The following is a 24598-nucleotide window of genomic DNA, read 5'->3' as shown; positions in this document are numbered from 1 at the left end:
CACTTAAACCTGAAAATACTTACAGGAATGCCCATTATGCCAGGTTCACCAGGGGGTCCAGCAACTCCCGGTAACCCCATCTCTCCTTTTTCACCATCTTCTCCAAGAAGTCCCTGGTCTCCAGGTTCTCCCTAAAACAAAGAAAAAAAAAGAAGCCCTTAGTCAGGCTGTTGCTACAGAATACTTATTCTTGAGAAAAGTGAATTCTGAGTCTTCAAGTCTGACAAAAAAAAAGCACACTAAAACTGATGGGAATCTTACCAAATTCAGATCAGGCTCCAAATTAGGGTAAAGCCCTTTCTACCTAATTCAAACACACCTACAGCCAGATTTTGCCCCATCCATCACCAGCTACCTGAGGGTGTCCTCTGCAGCTTCCCCTGTCCTGGTTTCTACCACAGTTCCTGGCACAGCAGGGAGTGGAGCAGCCTTGGGCTTGCTCTCTCCAGCATGGTGGGCACCAGGGAAATAAGCTGCACTCAGTTCTCCAGCTTTCATTTCTCTGTCAAGTCATTCAACTTCGCAGCTCTTTCAGGGTAGGTATGTGCTGAAAAGGCACAGGAAAGCATACGATATACAGGGCCTCCTATGTTAAAACGAAGTGCACTCGACTGGGCTCTGTTGACATAGTGAAACAGGAGAAGAGACCTGGGTCCTTAAGGTAATATGACTGCTTCACATTTGCTGCAAAAATTGAAGGTACCTTTGGGCCATCTTTTCCTTGAACACCATCTTCTCCTGGAGGTCCTGGTTCACCCTTACAGAAAGAAACAGTTGAAAACAAAGTTATTGCCTAAACTTCTCAGCATAGAAGTACTGCCTTGGAAGAACTTGGACTAGTTTTATGAATGCTTATTATCTTTTGGACAACTTTCATGTTCCTGTTATAGTTTATTCATCTTAATTTTTCACTGATCTACAGTAACAGAGTCACAGTCCTGTGAATCTCAAACATGGGAAAACACAAAAGATGATCGACATTAGAAAAATGAGGGAATACTCTATCTATATAACACTGGAGATTTAGACAGTGGCACTGAGATTGTTTGGTTTTAAAGTCTATAATATGTAATTACAGTAACCTCCAAAATATATATATTCTGTCCTGAAATTTCCATGTTTATGTGGATAACTACTATATTGGTATGGTTAGTGACTCTGTTTAGGTCCATGAGAAACTCATCATTTACCAACAGTATCAGCACCATGGCATTTTAGAATATTTGCCTTTCTCAGGTAAAGACCCTTGAAACTTGCAGATACCAAAAAAGCAAATACGAGCTGCTCTATGCTATTAACACAGCATTTCAGACACAGCAGCATGGTGAATCCCAGAGTACCCAATGTGGACCAGTACCAGGAATTATCCCTCTCCAAGGACAAACAAAATTGTGGAATGCACCTCAATGGAGATTTTGGGCAGGCAAAAAAGATGACAGGAAAGAGCTAATGGAACAAGAGAGCTCAATGGTAAAACTTAAGTTTGAAAGGATATAGTTTATGCTCTTTTAAAAGTTTCCTGAATAAAATCTGTTTCTAGCAATTTAAAAGGTTTTTTTAACCTTCAAAGGTAGGCAACTGTTTGGGTCAGATAAGGGAGGTAAGGTGCACAGGAATAAGCAGGGGCACAAGCGCTTGGTGAAATCAAGTACCTAATGAGCCATCCACAGCACCAGAAGCAAATAATCTGCTTCAAATGGTGGTATAGAGAGAAACCCCGCTCTTCGGAGACGATAATGTTCCCGTTATCTCTCCCAGATGGAGTATCTGTGCATGGCATTATTGTGTGCTGTCATCTTCACAGTTGGACAGGACACCCTTCCATTTACCTTCATGCTCAAACCACTCGTTCGTATCTCAGTGATGTGAGATGCTTAGACATAAGTATTTCAACATTATAATCAATACTCTTTTTAACTTGCTACAACATAACTTCTTTTTGTTTTTTAAAGATATCAGAAAATAACTTATTTTTTAATTCTTCTGATAAATCAAGGTTTTTCAACCTGCATTTCTGACACATTCATAACATACTTTCCTTTTTGGAAGAAGATTTGCATTCATAGCTTACCCTTAAACCTTGGTTGCCTGGCTCTCCAGCCTTCCCAGTGGGTCCAATGTCTCCCTGGAATATCACAAGAAAAGTAAATCATTGGATTTTAAGGGATATTATTCCTAACAATGATGTGATTTACTGATAATGCAGTCATCGTGACAATAACAATACTTCTTAATGGCTCATTTCCTGTATCACTACCTACTTTGCTAATAAATCAGATCACTCTGATTTCCTTTTATGGAAACTTGAAAACGCGAACAACACAAGAGAGAATAATTTCAACCTTTACCTTTGCACCTGGTTCTCCCTGCAGGCCGGGTTCTCCTTCAGGGCCAGGAGGTCCCTGTGTGGTACAAGAGGTACTGTTACATATAGTCACCAATAATAATTTTGCAACCACCAAATAATACAACTAAAACTGAAGCAAAAAACCAACACGAGACACTGGGAAACGTACATGTCTGAAAAAAATCAAATTAAGACAACACAGTTCTTTATTCTTACTAGAGCCCAAGAGAAGAAAAGAGAGTATAGGAGGAGTTCAGGAACTGCACTGTGGGTCAGGAATGTATGAGAGGCTCAGCAGTACCACTAAGCCTGTACCTTTAATCATAAATTACTATCAGGCTGAGCAGCCATCTATCTTTTGTAAATCTGACTGACAACTTCATCACTGTTTAGGCTTGGAGCCAAGCAGATATAGCCTGTGGAGAAAAAAAAAACCCTTTTTGGAGTCTTCAGCCCTTAAAGAGTTAATGGTATCAGATTTCTTCTTGTGAAGTTTACATTTAAATCCTTTTTTAACAGTCAGAAGACTGGATTTTGGGATTTTGGGTGACTGTGGAAGCACATTTCTTTGAGTAAGCCAAATGCCTTTTGTTCTAAGTGATCTCATCCCTCAGCCACTTCATTGCAAATGTGGCTAATATATTCTATCATATTTCTGTCAAAGAGATATTAAAAAAAAGAAGCAAGAAATAGAAGCAAAAGTTAGCAAGAAGACAGCCTGCAGCTGCTTTTCTTCTTCATCTAGCATTTGCAGGGACATATGATTAATGTTGTACTGCTAAGTGCAAGGAGAATGGTGCTTCAGAAGAAAAAAAAAGACAACTCATTTGCTCAACTCAATATTCACCATCTAGGTGCAGAAGTCATGACCATATGCCCAAAGACAGTGCTCACAACGGAAAAAGCTACTTATTTTAGGCATTTTCTTTTGTAACAGCTTTAAGTAAAGCAATCTCTCGGCAGCTTGTGGTGTTTAAGTCAGCTACGGGTAATAAAAATGTTTATAAACACATTGTCCACACTTATTCAGTTGCTTGAGTGTTTATAATGACTATATAAATGATTAAAAGCTCACCTCAAAACCCATTTCTCCAATAGGGCCAGCATCCCCCGGTTGTCCTCTTGGACCCTGGCATTAAACAAAATTTTGGATGCATCATTCAATTAGCATTAAATCAGATTGTATAGTCTTGACTTTGTTTCTTCAGAACTCTTCCAATTGGCATAAATAAGCATATTTCATTGTCTTTCCTCTTGAATCCAACAGTGCACATAAGTACCACAATGACATACACTACTGAAGACCTCATTGCTGATCTTGACACACTGAAATAACAGATTGCAAATAATAGCACAGATGTCTCTTCTCTTAGACCAAAAGTAAATTATTATCTAAACTAAGCTCTCCTCTTGATTGAGACTTTGTTTAATTAAGGTTTGTTAGACTGTCTGGTTTGCTTTGCAGAAAAGCCTACAGTCTGCTATGGAATTAACTGAAAACAATTCCAGTGTGCTTTGCTATGGATCTAGCAATGTTTATACAGGACAATCACTGAGGTGTAATGGACTAAAAGCTGGAGCCTTTTTGGTAATATTAGTAACTATACTATGAGCATTTTCCTATAAGCCCTACTGTAAGTAATACATTTAGTGCAGTAACATGTAGGGATCCTTTCCAAAAGTAGCATGCCCAAATGCTCTGCACGTTAGATTGTCCGTCTCTGCTCACAGAGAGGTATTTGTGTGATGGAATAGAGGGTACCTGTAAGCTTACAGCTGATTCCATAGCCACTATGAATGTATGTCAAGATAAATCAACCCTCTAGATTTATCCAGTCTTTGAGCTTTCAGAAAGTTCATATCTATTTAGCCCTTTGGGACTTACCCGTGTTTAACTACATTCTAAATTCAAAACATTTGGTTCATCTATTATGATAATGTAAAAGAAAGATACTGCTACCCATATTTATGAGAGAAGCCTTTTAAGCAAATATTTAGTCTTTTTTATTTCACTTCCTCTTATAGACTATGCATATGGTTTTGCTCCTTCTGATGACTTGGCAGTGATAACATGAGTATATTTTTTGCTTGTAACAATGTAAACTCTGTATTACTGAGAGGATTTCAGCAGATGCATATATGCTACCCTATAGCTTCATTTAAGTGTGAACAACTGAAACTGCAGTTAATTTCCCCTTGAGAATTCACTTGGTCCTAAACAAAGGCCAGCAGCTTTTGTTTGCAGCAACTCCACGGCATTCCACTAGGCAAGCCACAAAGCTTAAGTTTGATTCACACATCAAGTATTTCTTCATAATATCACCACGGAGCTAAGGCTGCTGGACTGGTAACATATCTTTCCCTTGAGACTTCCACGGAATTTCAGAAGCCAAAAATTTATAGCAATATAGGGACTCCTCTTAACCATTAACAACAGCTAACTTGCAACGAAGGGTTTTACTGAAATGTCTGACAAGTAGGTAAAGTTGTTATTTATATCAAGCCCATTACTACAAATAGTTCCGATTGCTTATGTTTCTCTGCTACTCCACCAATAATTACGATTTTTCTTCTCTATGCAGAATTAGTGACAGGGCCGGAGAAGCCACTTCAGCAGTTGGCTTTTGTACAGTGACCAGCTGATAGAAGGTGAAATCAAACTGCTTGGATGGGCAGTTAGAAAAAGAGCTACACATTTCATTGCAGACCATCTTGTGTCATTTTCCTGACTTATTTCTAGATCTGCAGACCATTTTTTGAAGACATTATAGTTCTTCAGCACTTGAAAGAAAAGGAGCACTGCTCATGGGATAAGCTTTTCTTACTTTTGACACTCCAGGTGTAGATTCTAGGATGATGAGCACAACAGAAATCTAGGTTGCTCAAGAGTAGATCACTTAAATTCAATAAGGCTGATAGTCATTTTATGTACACGAACATTCAGACTTGACCAGAAAAAGGAGAAATTTCATGTATAAGCTTCGCATTGTAAGTCTCTCAGATGTCACAATATGAAAATTAGATAAGGTAAATGAAAGAGACGATGTCACAGGCATCCGATAATAACCATTAGAAAATACATTTTCTGTTGAAACATTTTGCCACTCCTACAACTTGGCAGCTTAAGCGGGCAATCACATCCAAAAGAAAATTTACCAAAATAAATGTTTGTCTTTTCTAGCCCCCAAAAATGTGCAATAGCTTTCTGTAAGCATGTCAGCCTATGGTTTGACAGAAATAATATTAGAAATAATAATAATAATTAGTAGAAACAATATACTTTATATGAACTGTTCACTTTCCAGATTTAAATCTACTATTTGTCATTTGAGATGCAAAATAACTTTTCAGAAGCAATCAAAACACAGGTTTTGACACTTCATTAGATTTCTGCCCTATAAAGTGATAGCCTTCTCCCAAATGCTCCTAGGACAACACACACTCTTTCACTGTATTTATTAGCATACAGTATCTCTTTTAGCCTCAGAGATCATGATGCAATCCTACTCCTGTCATGGCTACACCTTGCAGCACTTTGTATAGTATATATTTGCTGCAGATTATGCATGTTGTTCTGTTACAGCACTAGCCACATAAAAGTGACTGTGGATTTGAAATAATAGCAATCAGAGAAAGAATCCATCCAGTAGAAGAACATCTGAGGTTTATTATAATAGTCTCTTTTTTGTTGAAAATTTAACTGGCCAAATAGATGTGGTCCCCGAGTTTCTGAATAACTATCCTAAAATTTGCCTAATATCGGTACTGGCACATATACTTACATAATCCATAACGTAGATGTCTACCTCAATGCAGTGTAAAGCCAAGTATTATTGTGGTCCAGATTCTGTAATGCCCTCTTATGTTGCACACCCCTTACTACAGCACTTCCCAACATGATTAACAGGTCTCATTATGAACAAGTTACTCTAAACAAGGGAGGCACACTCTAGCCCTGCAGTTTTGGAACAATTACCCCACAATTCCTATCTAACCACAGTTGGCAACACTGAATCTTGGTAAAATGGTGCTTGAGTTACCAAGGAATTTAGTACAATACGTGGAAAAATTTTTAAGCAGGCATAAGGATCAACTTACTGGCTCTCCCATTGGTCCCCTGTCTCCTGTGGCTCCGGGAGGCCCAAGTAAACCCTGGAAGATTAAAGGAAAATAAAAAATCCTTGGAAAAAAAGCTGTTTCATATTCTGTGAAAAGCCACTTCCTCTCATATTTCTGCTCACTCAATAACTTGGTTCAGAAATGCAAGAAATACGTGCAGCCTTTTCTTCTGGTTGACATGCATTGCCACATCACTAGCTCCTGTGGCAAGTGAGAGCGGCCTGAATAAACCCTTCCTCAGTTTCTTTCACATAGGGATGGATCTCAGCTGACCCACCATTTACCAGTTCCCCATCATTCTCCTTGGACTCATGTGCTGCTTGTGTGTGCAAACTGGGCCTAAACACAACATTACGAGTGTCCTGCCCTACAAACTGTATTTGAGATGATCTGTAAAGTTCACAGCCAACTTTTCTTTCTGCTTAATTTGGCTCATGTCTGTCTCATACACTCTTCTAGAAACTGGAGCTGTAGGAGTAATAGAGCAGTATCTTGTACTTTCCAATAAACATACTAATTCCAATAATTTCAACCTAATGAGGTTTTGTTTCATTCATTTCTGTATTTATAAATACATTTGGACATCCTAGTGAATGAAGAGGAAATGAAAACCCATCGTGTCAAAGCTGAGACTCAACAAGCTCCTACATCCGAGCAAAAGACACAAGAGAAGTACAGTGACAACCAACATTCCGAGTCCCAATTTCAGCATAAAATTACCACCATTACTGCTTTGTTTCTGCTTTCCTGCTACCTTTCTTATTAAAAATCCAATACAATTTGGACTGACTGGTAATCTTTGCAAAAGAAAGCCTCAAAGACATGTTAGACTTCCACTGAAAGAAGCTCTAAGAGGAAGAATTATCCCTTGTTCATGGGATATACATTTTATACATTTTTTCTGTGCTTATCCCAACATCAATAGTACACATCTACTCTAAAAGTCTATCAAAGAATTATTTGTTATGTCACTATGACTTTCCCCCTTAAAACTACCATAAAACAAAAATGAACAAACTTCTAGGACCTCCCCCCCAGCCCCTTCTAACTGCAATGGTCTTGTCTTCTGCTGCAATTTGCTATCTTATTGTATTCTGTGGACCATCATTCATGAAAACACTGGTCTTGTAGCAGACTAGACCACGTTCATGCTTACTCTCACTTCTGCCCCTGATTCTTCATACAAATATACGCAAACCTTACTTGTCAGGGTTTTCCAGCTGCTCTAAAGTAGACAAAAGCCCTCATACTCGAGTGTGAAACAAGTTAGGAGACTTTGTGGACGTTTTTTTGGCAGAAGTACTATGAATTCTATTAATTTCGTACTCACAACTGCACCCTGATCTCCTCTTTCTCCTGGATTTCCAGCTTTACCCTGGTCAAAGAGAAATATTGAAAGACAATGCTGGTTTCAGATCATTTCTAAACACAGAAATTAGTAGTAACTGTGTTACGGTCTACTCATATGATTGGTTATAATACTTACAATGAGCCCAGGAACTCCTTTCTTTCCCGGATCACCTCTTTCTCCCTGACAAATAACCAAAAACTTGTGAATTCTATATGCATTTGCTAGATAAGCTGCATACAGTTGCTATCAGTTTAAATGCTGGGTAACTCTGCAAAAGCACAGGTTCAGTCTTAGATGGGTCTATACCATAATAATTAAGTACCTGAGAAAGCAGAAATTTGCAAATCTCCTCCTGGAGTAAATGAAACTTTATAGTTTCTGACATGCTGGCTTGGTTTTTTGTTTGTGTGTTTATTTGTTTTCTTATCTGTTATGGTCTGTCTCAACATTTTGTACAGTACCGAACAACGCAAGCACTCACCTTAACGCCTTGTGTTCCTGGTTCTCCTGGAGGACCATCTAGACCTCTTGGCCCCTGAATATTGAACAAGTGATTTGGAATAGTAATTATGCATTATTTTCTGTTAGTAAACCAGTTAGAGGCATAATTAGAAGCAATTTATAATCTGGCATAGTGACCTTCTCTATTATTAGACTAAAATGTCTCTTGTGAACTGACTTTTTATAACTAATAGATGAACAAAGATAACCTGTTAAATCATCGCATTACAATGTAGCAAATATCGATTGCCAAAACATTAAAAAAATTATTATTTAAGACTGGTGAACTAAATCCATTAGTTTACAAGCAAATGAAAAATCCTTAAAATAGATCATCAGCAAAATGGAAAATAATATTTTATCCATGCTGACTTAGGATGTTATTTCCAGAATTCTAAACACCATGACTGCTTTGGTATGGAAAATAAAGCCAGTTAATAACAACCTAAAACAACCAACCACTTTAAAGCAAGAGCTAGATGAAGTATCAAGACAGACTGCTCCTTCCAGCAGCGTGAGGCTGAGACACAACAGCTTTCCTGGTGGCATCTGGGATGTGCTGGCATCAGAGGGAACAAGCACACTGCTATGGCAGTGTCCAGAGGAAAACAATCTGCATTTTCAGAGCGCATTTCTGCATTTTAGAGAACCTCACATCTTGGGTCAGGGTTTATAGTGCAGGGCATGCCACCATGACTGATTTCCAGAGTTGTTAATACTGTTCTAACAGGCAGTAATAGGGACTTGTAAAATTACTTTCTTGGAAGCACATCTGATTTTATTTAGATTACTTTCTCCTCAAAAATGTCGGTGACTTCTATGTCTAGATTTTTTTGAGACATAACATAGCAGAATTCTGTTCACTCTGACTTGTATTTACTGATGCACATAAAAACCTCTGTCAGAACAGATGGTGATTACGCACCCACTGCTCTCTGGAGCTACGGTGAAAATGTCTGACTGGTAACTCAGGAACAGCGTGTATACTGAATCATTTAAAATTTTCTCCTGAAATGGAAATCTCTCAAGAAAAGGCCCTTCCTGTGAACTGATATATAATTGTAACCTCTGGTAGAGCCAGAAATATCCCATGAGAAGCTTATCTGTCAGCATTTCAGTGCTGCTGCTTCAGGCCAGCACAAGAGAACATACAGAGACCACAGGAAAAGGAGAATGACCAGGCAGTGAAAGCTATCTTAGTTCTTTTGATACCTCGGTAATTTGGGACACAGCTTTTGTGAGGCAATCCTTGGGTTAGCCTGGCCACCTTTCTTGTTTTGGTCTAATCCAGGACTGAGTATTTACAGGCAGTTATTTAAGCTAGAGGAGAAAAGAGGCTACAGAAGACGACACTGTGCTGCTGCATGGCTCTCAATGAGAAAGATCCCAAACCAAAGGATACTGAAATCTGTGGAAAAAAGTCCTGGTGATTTCAATGCACTCAGAGATCAGAACCAAAACACTAATGGTGTGACGGACTGTGATGGGGCCTTTATAAGAGCAATAAGACTGGGACTCACATTAAAATTATGTGTAAACCCAATTATTGAATTATTACATAGCATAATTGAAAAGAAAGCTAAACATCTTGATCAAATTAATGTCAGGTTAGTCCTCTGGATTTTTTCTGCAACTGCTATCTATAATGCACATAAAATGGGTTGTGACAAAAATTCAAGGCAGACTAAGTAGGTTTAGAGTCCTGTGACCTGGTATTCCTTTCAGGTGAAATGTCTCAAAGAATGGGAAGAGAAGGGACAGGAGGCAACTTTGAGATGGAGTGAGGACAGGTCATTAAGCTGAGAGGTAGAAGGGGAGAGAATCCCAGGGAAGAGCTGTAGAGGAATCACTTAAGGCAATATAAGAAGGGGGAAACTGAGAGTGTTAAGCTGTGCAATTGCAAGATAGTTTTAGACTTTTTAGATACATGACCTCTCATTTCTCTTTGTGCATCCTCCACAGGGCTGATCAGTGGATAGAATCTCAAGATGAAATATTTGAGGAAAAAGCATATGTTTTGATTATATAGATTTGTGTAATAAAGACATTTCTTTCTAGGTTTTATCTTCTATCATTAATAATATTAACAGATAAATTCCTGGAAGACTTGTGACTTCCTTTTAATCATAGAGGCAGTCATAACCAGCCCATAGTTTGAGAAATGGTCCTGTCAGGGGACTGCACAGGATTCTCAGTCTGTGTTATGTGCTTAACTCACCAAAACCTTTCTGCTGGTTGCACAAGTGACCACTTCAATGGAATTCACATCAACAGCCCAGTCATTTGGTAGAGAATCACAACTGATTTGATCACTACTGATCAAGTAAAAAGGCCTACCATTCAAAACACTGTCTTTCTACTACATAATTTTGAATTGAAAACAGAGTATTAATAACAGAAACTAACATGATACTCAGCTTCTGGCTCTGGGTCATACCTGCCTTTTGGTTCCCTTTAGTCAGCCACAGAGCAGAGTCCAGCAATCCAAGACAAAGGCAATTTAATATTCTAACAAAAGCACACCATAACATTTCTATAAATAGTAGACTGACTCATTATTGGCACAGATTAATTTGCTTTATATCATTTCCTCCTATAGCTGGTAAAGAATGAGAGATACACATGATTTGCCAGCTGTTATTTAATGTAGGTTGCAACAGAGCTGAGGAGTAAGGCTGCCAAACGATTGCTACTATTTTTTTATTTGGCATGGGTTCAGCTTTGTTTCTAAAATAGAACATAGTACATTGAAAACTCTGGGATGATAAGCTGAGAAAAAGTTAATTTAAGAAGGCAAGAAGCACCAATTAACTCTCTTTATTCTTTCTCATCCTGTCTCCTAAATATAAGAGTGAAAATAGCAAACATGCTATATAGCAACTTTTCTTTTTTGGTGGTTGACATAGAAGAATACTTGAAAATTACATCAATTTTAGTCTCACTTCCTTTGAACAATAAAGACAGATAAATACACTCAGCTATTGATGTATCACAAAGCACATTGGCCATTTGTTTCACATAACCCTGAAGCACACACATTTTTCTAGGTTCCATGTTGCCTCCTGTGGGAAGTATGGAATATATTACTCATTAAAACTGATTATTGGCGTCTTTAGATAATTGAGGTTCCTGATGTTAGTACAGACACAGCTGAAGCAGAGATAACCCTACTGGTTCCTACAGACATAAGCCGCTGTTGCCTGACCCCAAATTTATGGCACTTCACTTTGCCATTTAAGTGCATTTTCAAAATTGAATTTAATGAACTGATTCCAGGAAAGTAAGAGTGGAAAAATTATTGCTTTTGAGCTTTAAAACACCAAACATCAACCTGAAGAATATTAATTGCTACAAACTTTAGGAGCTATTAACAATTTGCTTAGGTCGCACTCATTAAATGAATCTAATGATACAAGACCTCTTCCTCTCAAATTAAAAGCTACAGTTGGCAATCATGGTATGAACTAAAAGTAGAACCAGTCTCTCACATTGTGTTTTTCTTCTCCACACATTAACAAACAAGGACAACAAAAAAAACATACAACAATGGCTTCACAGCTATCTACACTGCATGTCTTCCAGACTCATTTGTGTCTTCTGGTAATGAAGAGAAATTTCTTCTCTGAGATATAGATATTCCTAACCACCAGAGTGTCACTGAACTATCTACAAAGCAGTGTTCTCCCTGTGCTTTCATGAGATTAAGACTAAAAAAACCAAAACCATGGGTCACAAAAGGAACCAATCTCCCACATGATTCCAGCTGAAGTGCATCAAGTCAAGCATGAGCTGAGAAAGCTCTGTGCTAGTGCTGTGCTCAGTGGCATATCCCCCAAATCCCCTGACAGTACGATGCTCCATGGGCTCCCAGACAGCCTTCAGCTGGCCACAACTCCTGCCTGGACCAGAGACTGAGCAGCTGGACACTGTCAGGCAGAAACAGGCTGCTGGTTAATCTTGGATGCAAACCAGCTGCTGAAAGGTCTAGAATTTATGAGATGAAGGAATTCTACTCTGTGACAGTGCAGAAGGACAGGGTCAGTGCTCCTAAGACTTCCTGCAGATTCCAGCTGTGAAGAGAGGATACATTCTTGTTTCAGCACAACAGCAAAGGGGAATTTCCATATGCTGCTGTTTAACTTCTGTATATGACTGTGGTATGCATTTTTCTGAGGCCTGCCACACAGAGCTCACAGTTCTGACACTTCTCTTTCTAAATCCAGTGACGACAAACCCAAGGTTTTAGGGTCCCCCCAATATTTTCCTTACATGAGATTCCACTTTGGGTCTGATATTTTGATCCTGAGAGGAGATGAATTTCTCAGGGGTTTCACCGGGAGTTTGTTCACACAATCTGAGGACGTGGGTCTTCTCTGAGAGCCCATTCCCTGAAGCATCCCCAGTCATGTTGGATGGAGACAAATGCACAAACCACAGCTCCGAACTGGGAGTTCCACAGAGCTTGGGATGTTTGGCAGTTATTTTGATTGATCTTTAATTATAAGCCACATACTACATGATGTGCTGCCAAAATCACAGAGACAGACTCCCTCAAAGATTTCTGTCGCAGTTGGCAGAAGATGTGACACCTCTCAAATAAAATCTATCTTCTACCTTCAAAATATAATCTAAATTAAAATAATTCATTCCCCCATAAAAACAATCATCAGGTAGCAGATGCTACTGGGAGGGAGGAGTCCCTGCAGGGGAGGACTCACATCAGTAGCTTGACTCTGGTGATGCTGGCAGATGGACTTGCCAGGAGGGAAGAATCAGAGGAGGAGTTTGGAGGGGAATGCTGTGTCCAGAGGAGTTAAACATTCAACCTGCAGCAGTTCAGTACCAGTCTCAGAGACAACTGTTTAGACAAATTACTTTTGAGCTGGCCTTCTAGCTCACTGCATCCCATAGACCCCCAGTCAAACAAACTCCAGAGGATCAATAAGACCCAAGGGATATTCCTTTTTAGAGGAAGCTCAAATATCAGCATTTTAAAGTGAAAATAACTGCATGCATGTACTCCTCATCTGAGGCCACTGGCTTGCGTGTCCCGATTCAGCAGAACACTTCAGCACGTGTTTCACTTTCAGACATGCTCTTACTGAAATCACAGAGAGGTAAGGCACCTGTTTGTTCCATTGAATCAGGCTACTGAAGAAAAAGCAGTGCCAAGCTGCTACTACTTTTCAGCCTCACAATTGCTTCGCATTTCTGTTTTATGTTTTCAAACCTGCCTGTGAAGCCATAAGGCTGTTTTTCCCTTCGGTCCTCTAAATCAAAACAGAGATTCCTATTCCCAGCAGAAGATCGCCTCAGTTCCTAACACGGGGCTCCCGGGAGCCCCTCTCCAGTTCGCACACCTGTGTAAGCACCTCTGGGCACTGCAGGAGCTGCTGCTCTGCAGAGGATGCCCAGGGTGGGATGCTGCTGCTCACACCAGCTCTTGGTAGCTCACCGTGCTTATCAGCAGGGGGGGGATTCTCAACCTCTGCAGCTAACCAAGGATTCTCTTTCAATTTTGTTAGATACGTTGCACGAGCAAATATATTCGCATTTCAATTTTGACAGAGAAACGGGTCTCAATCAAGTTTTCTGGACGCTGATAGATTACATACATATGACATACTCAGTTCAGAAAATAAGCAGGCGAGCTGTAAGATGTGGGAAGTATTTGCTATTTCTGCATGTAAAATTATCAAAGTAATGCTGAATATTTCTTAGTATATATATTTTTAAACAGATAAATCATTATTAAACATTAATTTAAATGCTTATTAAATAATAACCATTAAATTAACATGCCTATTATTCATTAGCAAATGGATTCTCCAGAAAGAAATTTTTACTAATATATCATTTTAAATAGGCTTTTAAAAGCACATCTATAAAAACAAAAATTATTTTCAAAATATCATACAGATTGTCTCTGATGACGGTGGGAACGTCCTTTTCCAGGAGCTGCTGAGATAACTTCCTTAATCCGGAAACCCAGATTCAGACAGGTCTCCTACTGACAGGTACTTCAAACAAGCACAAGAAGTTCTAAGTGTATGTGGATATACATGCAAATCTGCTTCACCCTTTAAGGAAACTGAAGTCTGGGATAAATTACACCCTATGTCTGAAACTAAAAATGAACAAACAAAACCACAAACAAAACAAAACCAAAAGCTAAACAACAACACCAAAACCACAAAAAAACCCAACACCACACACACAAAAACCTCCAAACACTCAGCATTGCCAGCTGGAAACCTCTATAATACAGGGTAACCTAGAACTACTATTGCAAGTTTCAATAGAAACGTTACATTTCATATGCTACATTTCACAAATTGTTCCTACAAACTGTACCATGAACAAACAGGTAAATTAAAACAGTTCTTCTGAAGGAGGAAGAAACCACACTAAAGTAGGACGAGTCATCTGAAATGTGTGAAGTTTCTCTTATGAATAATCCTGTCATGTACTGTGAAGTTGCTAACCATTGTATATTTCGAATACGCAGATCATGCAAAATATTGTATATTTCAAAATCTTGCATATTTCATTGAAATGAGTATTCAAAATATAGTTTCAAACATAATATATTGATATTCAAATATATTATATATTGAGATACTTTTTTTTTTTAAGTGACCGCTGGGGTTTATGAAGGAAAGTGTTTATGAAAATCACGTAGGCAGCCATCCCCAGGTAACAAACAGCAATAATTTAACTGATACTGATTTTATGCATTATGATCAAATGTTCATACAAATGGATGTGGACAGATTCCCCCTTCACTTCCGCTTTAGATTAGTGTCTTATATACAGTGAAAAAATGGTTCCCATTTCCCTGATAAAAATGCATGAAATGGAAATGACAATCTAACCAGAGGTTTGGGATTTTAGCACACGCCATCTTCTGACTCTGCTTCTTCCTCTTCCAGAACTACATTCGTGTGACTTTAATCGTCTTCCCAAATACGTAAATGACAAGCAGATAAAGAAAATAGCCCTTAAAACATTGAAACAGTGCAAAGGCAGTTATAAATGCCAACATTTGCATGTGTTTGTATACAGAAAATAAAGCTAGTGGTCATTTTGGTTCTGGTCTTGCTCTCAGCTGAAATCAATAGCAAAACCCCATTCAACTAATGCGAGGGAAAATGAAGACTCATATCATGTCCAACATGGAAATACAAGTATCCTCTGTCTGATTTCAGTATAAATGAATCGAATCTGGAGGACAGAGTTCAAAGGGTTACACGTCAGATTCATATTGGCAACACAATACTCTCTGCTCTAAGTAACACGAAAAAGCAATATTACTTACTCTTCTTCCCTTAGGTCCCTGTGGCCCTGGTGGTCCTCTTGTCCCTGAAGGTCCCTGCGTGTCAGATAAACTTCTTATTCATTGCCTTTTATAGACAGATTTTTGAAAACTACCAGGCTCATTCACACTGAGCAATAGTCAATGCAACCAATACAAATCAATCACTTTCACTCTTAGTTCAAATTCAGTTAATTGTGTTAGCACAATTTATCTAGAAATATCTAAATTAGAGACTCCATGTAACTTTACTCTGAACAACAAATCACAATGTGACTGTTGGATAAATTACTTCTGTCCAACATCCCAAAATTGCTAAAGGATACTTGTATTTCAACAACATTATGTTAAAAGAAATCTAATAACTTATGATAAAAGATTCAGTTTTTGTCTGTACATAACCATTCAGTTTTGTCTGACCCATAGCAATCAAATTATAACACAACAATACACAGCAAATTAGAATATAATTTATTTTTAATAAACAATGAAACTAAACATATGAATATGTTTATATTATATTAGGCACCCATTAATTAAAAAAATAAAATTTTTGTGCAATTATAAATGATCCTTAAAAATTCTGTTCCCCTACTTGTCTCAACAGGGTGATTTTTAAATGAATGAGTAAATGGTATAATTAGTTTTCCTGTCTCTTATGGATCATCCTAGCAAAAAGCAGGTGAACAGACTTTTCATCTGGATGGGTAAATTTTTATGACAGTTTCATAGACTGCAGTACAAATTAGAAACCATTCTTAGCTTCAGCACAATAAAAAGACAACTCAAAAATCATACATTTTATGTCATGCCAAAACACCACTCTATACCTACAGGTAACCCTTCTGGCCCCACAGGTCCAGGGCCTCCTGGAGGACCAGGGTAGCCCTAGAATTGAAATAAATATAGAAAAGACAAAATGGATTTGTCAAAATTGTTATTATAACAACAATAATAAATCCAGTTAATTACCTGAAAAATTTAAGGTAAATTAATAAAAATATTCAATCTTGCAAAATTTATTCCCAAAATTTTGTTTAGAAAACATATATTTGCTTGAATACATCACAAGAATCATTAAAGCAAAGAATGAAGTTTTCCCACACAGAGGCACTAGCTGACAGGGATTTACTGACTTCTAAATAAATTTCAAAATCCTCATGTCAAGGCTGTGACAATGCAAACAGAAGGTGGACACATCCTGATGTGGACAGGATTGGCCAAGACAAAATATGTTCTCTACACATTCTGGAGCAATAACTTGCTCACTGGCAAACATGCAACCAAACCCTAACTACTCCTTGAGAACTTCAACATGAGTGGAACAATGGACATGTGTGTACAGCTTTTTACTTCTGCCCCAACAACCTACTTAACATGGCAGTGGCCTCTAGATTGCCCAACGCGGCATGGAATATGACATCCTGATTCAGGACAAGTGATGTTCTCAGGAAGCCACTCATCCCACCACCGGGGCACCCAGGGGTTGTCTGGGTACTGCTCTGCACTAGAATTAGAGGTGATGCTGGTTACCTGTCTGTTAGAATAACCTGTGTTAAACCAGTCTACAAAGGAGATCATTCATTTACTTTTTTATTTACCTCTCTTTTCAGTTCATTGTATTTATTATTATGTCTGCTTAAAGCCATTTTTTAACAATTACAGTTTATCCACTGCTTCATTCAACAGATCACTTTACTATGTCACTTCCACGGAGGGGATAAAGCTGCTGAAAGGAACTTCCTAGGAACAAAGCATCATAAATACTGCTCTTTTCCATAAAGCTTGCACAGTCAGAAGCGTGAGAATTTATTTCTATTTTGGAAAGTAAAATGCTTTTCTAAGTAACATAATTGAGAATTCTGTGTTATTTGTGACTTACCATGACACCTTTCTCTCCAGGAGGACCTATAGGTCCTGGATTGCCTCGGTCTCCCTTTAAGAAAAAAACATAAAATGAGAGTGAGCACTCTTTCCCTTACTCATTCCACGTCCATTGAGCCACGCTTATCTGGCCAGCAAGGCTGACCTGCAATAAAAATACCCCAGCAATCCAAGAGGTCTTTCACGGGGGTTGTAGCCCACAGCCCGCAAGAGACTAAAAAGGAACAATTTTGCAGTGCATAACACCGTTGGTGCAGGGACTGTCTGCCAGAAACAGTGCAGAGACCTTTTCCCACTGTGATTGAATTTCTGCACTCCTTCATCCTACAAGCCCACCCATATTTTGAAAAGAGGACAAAACTGAATTTCTCTGTCTTCCCTTTTCCTAGAAGACTGAAGAGGAGATTTGGTACATCAGTCTTTGTGAACTGCAGCTAGAAGATCCCTTTTCTCTCTGTTGGGTGCATCACATTTATAGTTATGTTATTTAACCCATAAAACTCAGCACAACAAACAAGCAAAAAAGAAAATGCTGTTCTCATCTCTCTCCATTTTTCAATATGTGTTAGGCAAGCACAGATTTAAAAGCAAGACCAGCCCCTCAGCAGCTGCAGAGGCAACTGGAGCAGGGGAAACAAGAAGGGTCTCCTTCTTGTTTTACACACTTTCTCACCTCTTGTTCATAAAACGTCCAGCCTAAACACCAGGCTTGGCTGTAGATTATCCTCATACAGATATTATGCTTTTGTTGCAAATAGTACACATGGCACAGTGATAATACTGTATTTTATGTTGCATACTGTTAAAGGCATTTCTTTAAAATAATTATGCTGGAAGTACATTTGTCATTTGAATCCACGCTGCATGTTTACATTGTACTGTTTAATCCATAAAACAGGAAGACAAATTCTACAGAAACAACATAGCAATGATAACGATTATTGCACCATGAAGAAGCTTTTTTCTATTTGTTGACAGTTTTATTAGTTTTCTACTGCCTTTTCCCTCCTGTCTAAACTAGCAGCAGTATCTCAAGGTAATCTTTGTTGGTATAATTATAAAGAACAAGAATCCTTTGACACTGAATTCTAAGATGATATTATGATTAAAACCATATGAGACTTGTCTAAATTTTAGTTTTAACAAGCAGTGCTTTCCACTGATGTATTTCCTTTCATAGATTATATAAATTATAATCAGATTTTCATGGGAGTTCTAATACATTAAGACTTCCTCAATAAAATATCTAAATAGCAGACACCAGTCTAGGTGAACTAATTCAGCCCTGCAGGGAATAAATATAAATGGTGCTGGATCATTTTGACAAACAATTACGTTATTATTATAATTGAAGCTGACACACAGTCCAGTAATAGCTTCCTGTTTTTCAGTTTTAAAATACTTCACCTAAATAAAACCATGTCAGATATGCTTAGGCTACTTATACTGTTCTAGTCACATCAAGTCTGCTGAACTTTGCTTTCATAAACACAACTGTTACTGCACAGCAGACAAAGCTAACAGCGTTGTCGTCTTTACTCAGTTAATGCATACAGACAGATTTTACCATTCTGCTTTCGTCTCTTCATGTGGCAGCACCTAACCAGTGACTTCTGTATAAAACAGGTATCATTTATGCCAGTTTCTGTGAATCAATAGCAGTGGATAGTAAAGTGCCATAATATGAACAAGATATCAAATCTAACAGCTCTAAATTCATTGCCAAGTAAAACCCAGGATTCCAGATGCATACCTCAAATAACAGCATTTGGGTTACTATTTATTACATCCCTGTGCTCTGAAATTGCTACACAAATAGTAGCTTTGTCAGTGGTCAGTAAACAATCTCTCGACAATTATTATCACTCCAATAGGTTTCAAAGCCGATTTTTGCTGCTGAGTAGTCAGATACATCACTATACCTTTTCGCCAAGGCTTCCAGATGGTCCAGTTTCTCCAGGCAAGCCAGCTGATCCCTACACAAAAAGTAAGCAGACTTTCATTTGTACAATGTCCATATTAGTTCATGGTTGGCAGCTCCCCAGCAACAGAGCACAGCACATTTCTTCCTCCCAGAGGACCACTCGTCTATTCCTGCAGGTGCTCCTGTGGGGAGGTGAGGATGGCACAAAGTCACCTGGCTTACAATGCATGCAGGAGCATCACTGCATCCAGACACACCAACAGTAAATGGCTACTGCTTGAAAAGAAATTACATTAGCTTAATCATCACACTGTGCTCTGCCACTGAGCTCAGTCTTGCAGTGCTAAAAGCTTTACAAACATACAATTAAAAGTGATAATTGCTCTCCTAGCGCTTCGGTCTGACCACAGATTTCAAGGGGAATAAGTTCAGTGGAACACAGGGTAAGGCCCCAACTGAGAAAAGTATGAAAAAGTGAGCTTGAAGAAAAAGCAATTGTTGTCCAGACTGTATCACATGACTGCTCGTGGCATATGGCAGACATGTGGAAGCTCCTATTAGTGACATAATACACAACTGTACCATGTCTGTAACACTTCAAAAAGCAAAAATTATTTGCACTTTAAAAAGCACGAGTAAAATGACAATTCACACATTGACACTACTATCTCTATACGTGTAGGAATGTACTAGCTTGAGTAGCACCGCACTGGCACGTAAGGGAGATTATTTTCAAAAAGCCTTACTGAAGAACTCACTAGACAGCTCATATTCCTTTCAAGAGAGTAGTAGTAGTTTTCCCCCATAGAAATAATGTCAGAACAGAAAAACAACATTCCAATTTGACATCTCTGCCTTTGAAAAAAATATAAAAACATTTTTTAGGTTTTACCTGTATAATTTCAGTAGAGTTCAGCCTCAGGTACTTTAACATAACAGGTCCAAAGTAGCTAAGGCTTCTTATTTTCTTGGACTGCTAATTTCTCTGGAAATCTCATAGTTTAAATATATTGCAATAAGCTATTAATACAGTTGCTTTTGAGGCTGGCAATACTGGCACAAACTACTTTCTGGAAGGGGCTAAAGAGATAAACAAGTATCTTTATGGCTATTAGACTGATGTATTATGTGTGAGAACTTGTGTATTATATGTCAGAACTGAGATGTCTCTTGGCAGCAGCCAAAGATTCATCCTGGTGATACTGACACTAAGGTGAGGCCCAGACGTCACTGGCAGGAATGAGGGACTTTTGTGACGAACTCTTGAGAAGGAGAGCTGCCACTGGTACCAGTCATGGACAACAGTGGGTCTCAGCACCAGCCAGAAACCTCTGAGACAAAGAATTACCCTGTACTCTTGCTCATCTAGATAAGAGGTATGGAGGTATGGTTTCAAAAGGCTGAAGATTAATCACTTTGACTATCTTCTTCAAGAAAGGACAGAAGACGTAATCAGAGCCAAGATGTAACTCAGACCTATTGTCCTTCCACAGAGACACTCCTGATCTCCCAGCCAACACCACACTGTTTCCAGGTCTGAAGGTGCTGATTAGAAAGGTAGGGAGCTGTGCCTTGCACCAGCAGCAAAGCGTTTACTGTACAGCCTCTGATCTAGTCCCCTTTTCAATTCAAAGCATTATCTTTTTAACTTCCTCTGGTCGGAAAGAGAAGGAACGACTAGAAAGCAGTGACTGCGAATGTGCTGTTGTATGACCCAGCACATTAGGTCTAGCCTCCAACACCTTCCAGAGCAAGGACAAAAGCTAGCTATTAAGAATCAAGTGTCCTAGACAATGGCTGTTCCTCAGAAAAAACACAGTTAAAATAAAGAAAATTCACAGTAAAAACACTAAAAGAAGAAAGTGTACTTTTGGTGATACAAAAGATGGAAAAAAACCTCTGCATGAGTGGAATTGTATATGTATGGAAAGCAAGAAAATAGTCAAGATGACAAGAACTGAAGTCAGTGAAATTGTAAAGGCAATAGGGACTTCAAAAGGAATGAACTGGAATAAGTTCACAACAGGTTAATTAAATAGTCTCCCCTCCTCCATGCAAAACAGAGGGCAAATGTCTCAGACTGAAATAATGCTAGCACAGGTACATGTAAAGGCCAGTGATGAAAAATAAAGCTTACTTAGGAATGTAATTTTGGTCCTTAAAACAATTAGTAGCCCACAGTGAAGAGAAAGCGCAATCAGAGAGCAAAGCATCTTGTTCCATCAATATATTAGTCCTAAAGCACTGGGTTGCTTATGGGTTTTCTTAACGATCACGATGATTTGGTTTGGTTTATTACAGAGACCAGCCACGTAGGCTCAAATGAATCTAATCCTCACGTAAGAGGATTTGTTGAGTCAGTGTCTTTCAGCATGCCTTCAACCCTTTGGGGAGCAGTGGTAGATTCCAAAAATCAAATTTAATGTATTAGGCAACAGAAAATTGAAGCAAAAAATCCTGATTATTTTCTTTTAATCACAGTTTTAAACCTTGTTAAAAAACAGTCAATCTTTCATTTACAAGGATTTGCATAAAACTCTCCAGTGACAATAACAGCATTTTAGAAACTTTTTTGACAGGAGCATTTTTGTGGAAAACTAATCAGAGACCAAATCTCACAACTAACATACATCGGAGAAAGACAAAAACATCTTGCTAGAGCAGATGCTCTGTGTTAGCAACTATACTGTAGTTAAATAATTGAAAACACATTGTAAACTTAATGCAAACCCAAGTATGGAGGAATCCCTTGAAAAGCTTGGTAGTGCAAAACGAATGTTCAGCTGGGTCCAAACATTCATATGGAAGCAGTTACCTGTCAGGTTGTATGCTAACAAGTTCTTCTGTGTTAACTGAAAATTTTGTAATTCAATGTTATTTAGAATTCAGCATTTTCAAAGGTTTTTATTCATAATTTAAAGAGATGACACAAGTAATTTTATAATATCATCTTGTCCTGGTTTTGTTAAAAAAAAGTTTCTCTTTCAGTGAATTTTTCCTGTCAGCTAAAGCCTTCATATTAACTGCATTTTCCTGGGGAACCAGACACATGTTTTGGTAAACCTAGCAATGGAATGCAAACTTATTGATAAGCATGGATGGACATCTCGCGAGAGGGGCGACGAGAAACAAGTGACCAAGAAACTGACCAACTGTGTATAACATTCCATTCACGTGAATACTTCATATAAAAGTGCGAGATAACGAGGATCTTGCCCCTTTTTTCCCCTTCTGCTTATGGCCGACATTAGGAGAGGACCTTGCTAGCTGTCCCTACAAACTGAGGCCTAGTGAGAGACTGAATCCACCTCCGGTTGGCTGCAGAGTCCAATCCAAGACTTTGGGTGCCGGCTCTGCAGTTGCTGAGATTTTCAAGATTGGTTTTGTATATTTTGTATTATTTTCTCTATTCTTATTAGTAGCATTAGTAAAACACTGTTAATTTTTCCAACTCTCTTCTCTCTGTCCTTCTTTCCCTCCCGATCACCTGTCCTGAGTGGAAAGGGGGGGAGAGGAAGGGGCAGAAAGGGGGAAGTGGGGGGGAGAAGGGGTTAACAATACATCTGCCAGGGTTTTATTGTCACCCCGCAATCTTAACCCTCAACACATCTTTGTACATTAACACTTTTCTATGAACTTTTTTGATATTTCAAATTAATTTTCACTAAAATTTGGCCCGAATCCAGCAATCAGCAGTATCATAATCTCTGCCTGCTCATTAAGATTCCAACTTAAACGTTTAAGATCCCATCAACTTCATACTTCACGAAGGACTTTATACATTTTGGCATCTTACTCAAAAAAAAATCCAAAATGGGCTAAAATTTAGGTTTGACTTTAACAGATCAACATGTACTTGAGGAGTACTGAAGATTCAAGCAAACTACCTATATTAAAAACACAACTGAGGCTGAGGGACAGGAGGAGGTGTTCTATCAGCTTCTACTATTTCATACAAAACCGATAGATATAAAAATACCTCTACAACTCAAAATAGTATAAAAATGAAGTTCTAAGAAATAAATATAAATCTAAGCTCAGTTTTGCTAGCCAGACATAGTGGTACTTCCAATTTTTTTCTTCTAACCAACCCATCTGGACCTCAGTATCCAAGGCACTAATACTGGATCTGTACACACATGCTCCTAACACATGCAACTCAGATCAGGCCTGGACAAAAATTAGGAAGAAAGCATGATCTAGGGTTTATACTGGCTGGTCTTTGGGCTTGATATCATCCACAGTAGAACAAGATGTAGCTGATCTGTGAGAAAGGAGGCGTCATGGACAGTTGACACATGCTCTGGAACAAAAAAACCTGCCAGTCATAAATTTCTGTGTGAATTTGTATCAGATCAGTGCTTTCGCATGACTGTTTATCTGACCAAAAATAGTATATCACTGAATCAAAGATAGGCTTTTGAAACCAAAGACTTTCAATAGATCCTTTGTGTAGAACATTTGCTTACTACTGTACCACTATCAGGTACGAACCGAATGCAGAAGCTGTTAGTATTCTGCACTTAGTGGTGAGATTAACCAGAAGTTTTAGAGAAAGCCCTGTCTGTAGAACACTGGGAAAGAGGATCAGCTTTGGAGGAAGTGTATTCTCACAGAAAGAAGAAACTCTAGTAATGTGGGCTATTTCAAAGGCTAAATAAAGAACATAAAGTAAACTGATGCCAGTTTACATACAGCTTACTGCCTGTTCAATTAGTTACTTCTGAATCCCTCAGTGACTAATACTATATTGCCCTCTAATGACACTTTAGTTCAAATTATCAAAATGCAAGAATAGACTAGAAAATGACTCCATGTCAAACCTTGGCATTCGAGCAGCTCTTGGCTGACAGCTGCGCAAACTGCAGTATGTATGCCACATAGCAATCGGCTTTTGGTTGTGTGGTCCTTTTCTTCTTATTCAAGCTGGTGTTTCCACTTATAAACTTTAGAAACTATTTCCTACCTCATAACTATAGTATTAAAAATGTTACAAAATGACCATAAGATCTGTAGCTGGTTTACCCAGGATTATATTGGGAAGCATGGTATTTGAAAGGCAGATGCTATTTTCTTCTTTTTGACAGTGAGATTGGGCCATCTGTTTCATTGGCATTTTCTGCCTGTTGAAAAAGTTACTTGATAATCAACCAGAGG

At 38.5% G+C, this 24598-nt stretch overlaps 1 protein-coding gene across 2 annotated transcripts in view; it reads right to left on the bottom strand.

The window, feature by feature from the left end:
• The window catches only part of COL24A1 (collagen type XXIV alpha 1 chain), a 136408-nt gene that overhangs the window by 30498 nt on the left and 81312 nt on the right, over positions 1 to 24598 (bottom strand). For both annotated transcript variants that reach the window (XM_065072646.1, XM_065072647.1), the window contains exons 25-37: positions 19440 to 19493; positions 17516 to 17569; positions 16468 to 16521; positions 15637 to 15690; positions 8299 to 8352; positions 7953 to 7997; positions 7797 to 7841; positions 6446 to 6499; positions 3423 to 3476; positions 2349 to 2402; positions 2072 to 2125; positions 704 to 757; positions 24 to 131 (exon numbers count right to left, since the gene is read on the bottom strand). In XM_065072646.1, the coding sequence (XP_064928718.1) occupies positions 24 to 131; positions 704 to 757; positions 2072 to 2125; positions 2349 to 2402; positions 3423 to 3476; positions 6446 to 6499; positions 7797 to 7841; positions 7953 to 7997; positions 8299 to 8352; positions 15637 to 15690; positions 16468 to 16521; positions 17516 to 17569; positions 19440 to 19493 (738 nt within the window). The remainder of the gene's footprint in view (positions 1 to 23; positions 132 to 703; positions 758 to 2071; positions 2126 to 2348; positions 2403 to 3422; positions 3477 to 6445; positions 6500 to 7796; positions 7842 to 7952; positions 7998 to 8298; positions 8353 to 15636; positions 15691 to 16467; positions 16522 to 17515; positions 17570 to 19439; positions 19494 to 24598) is intronic.

Source organism: Columba livia, chromosome 8, assembly GCF_036013475.1.
Source record: "Columba livia isolate bColLiv1 breed racing homer chromosome 8, bColLiv1.pat.W.v2, whole genome shotgun sequence".
NCBI lineage: Eukaryota > Metazoa > Chordata > Aves > Columbiformes > Columbidae > Columba > Columba livia.
This window is presented reverse-complemented; position numbering and strand designations above follow the sequence as displayed.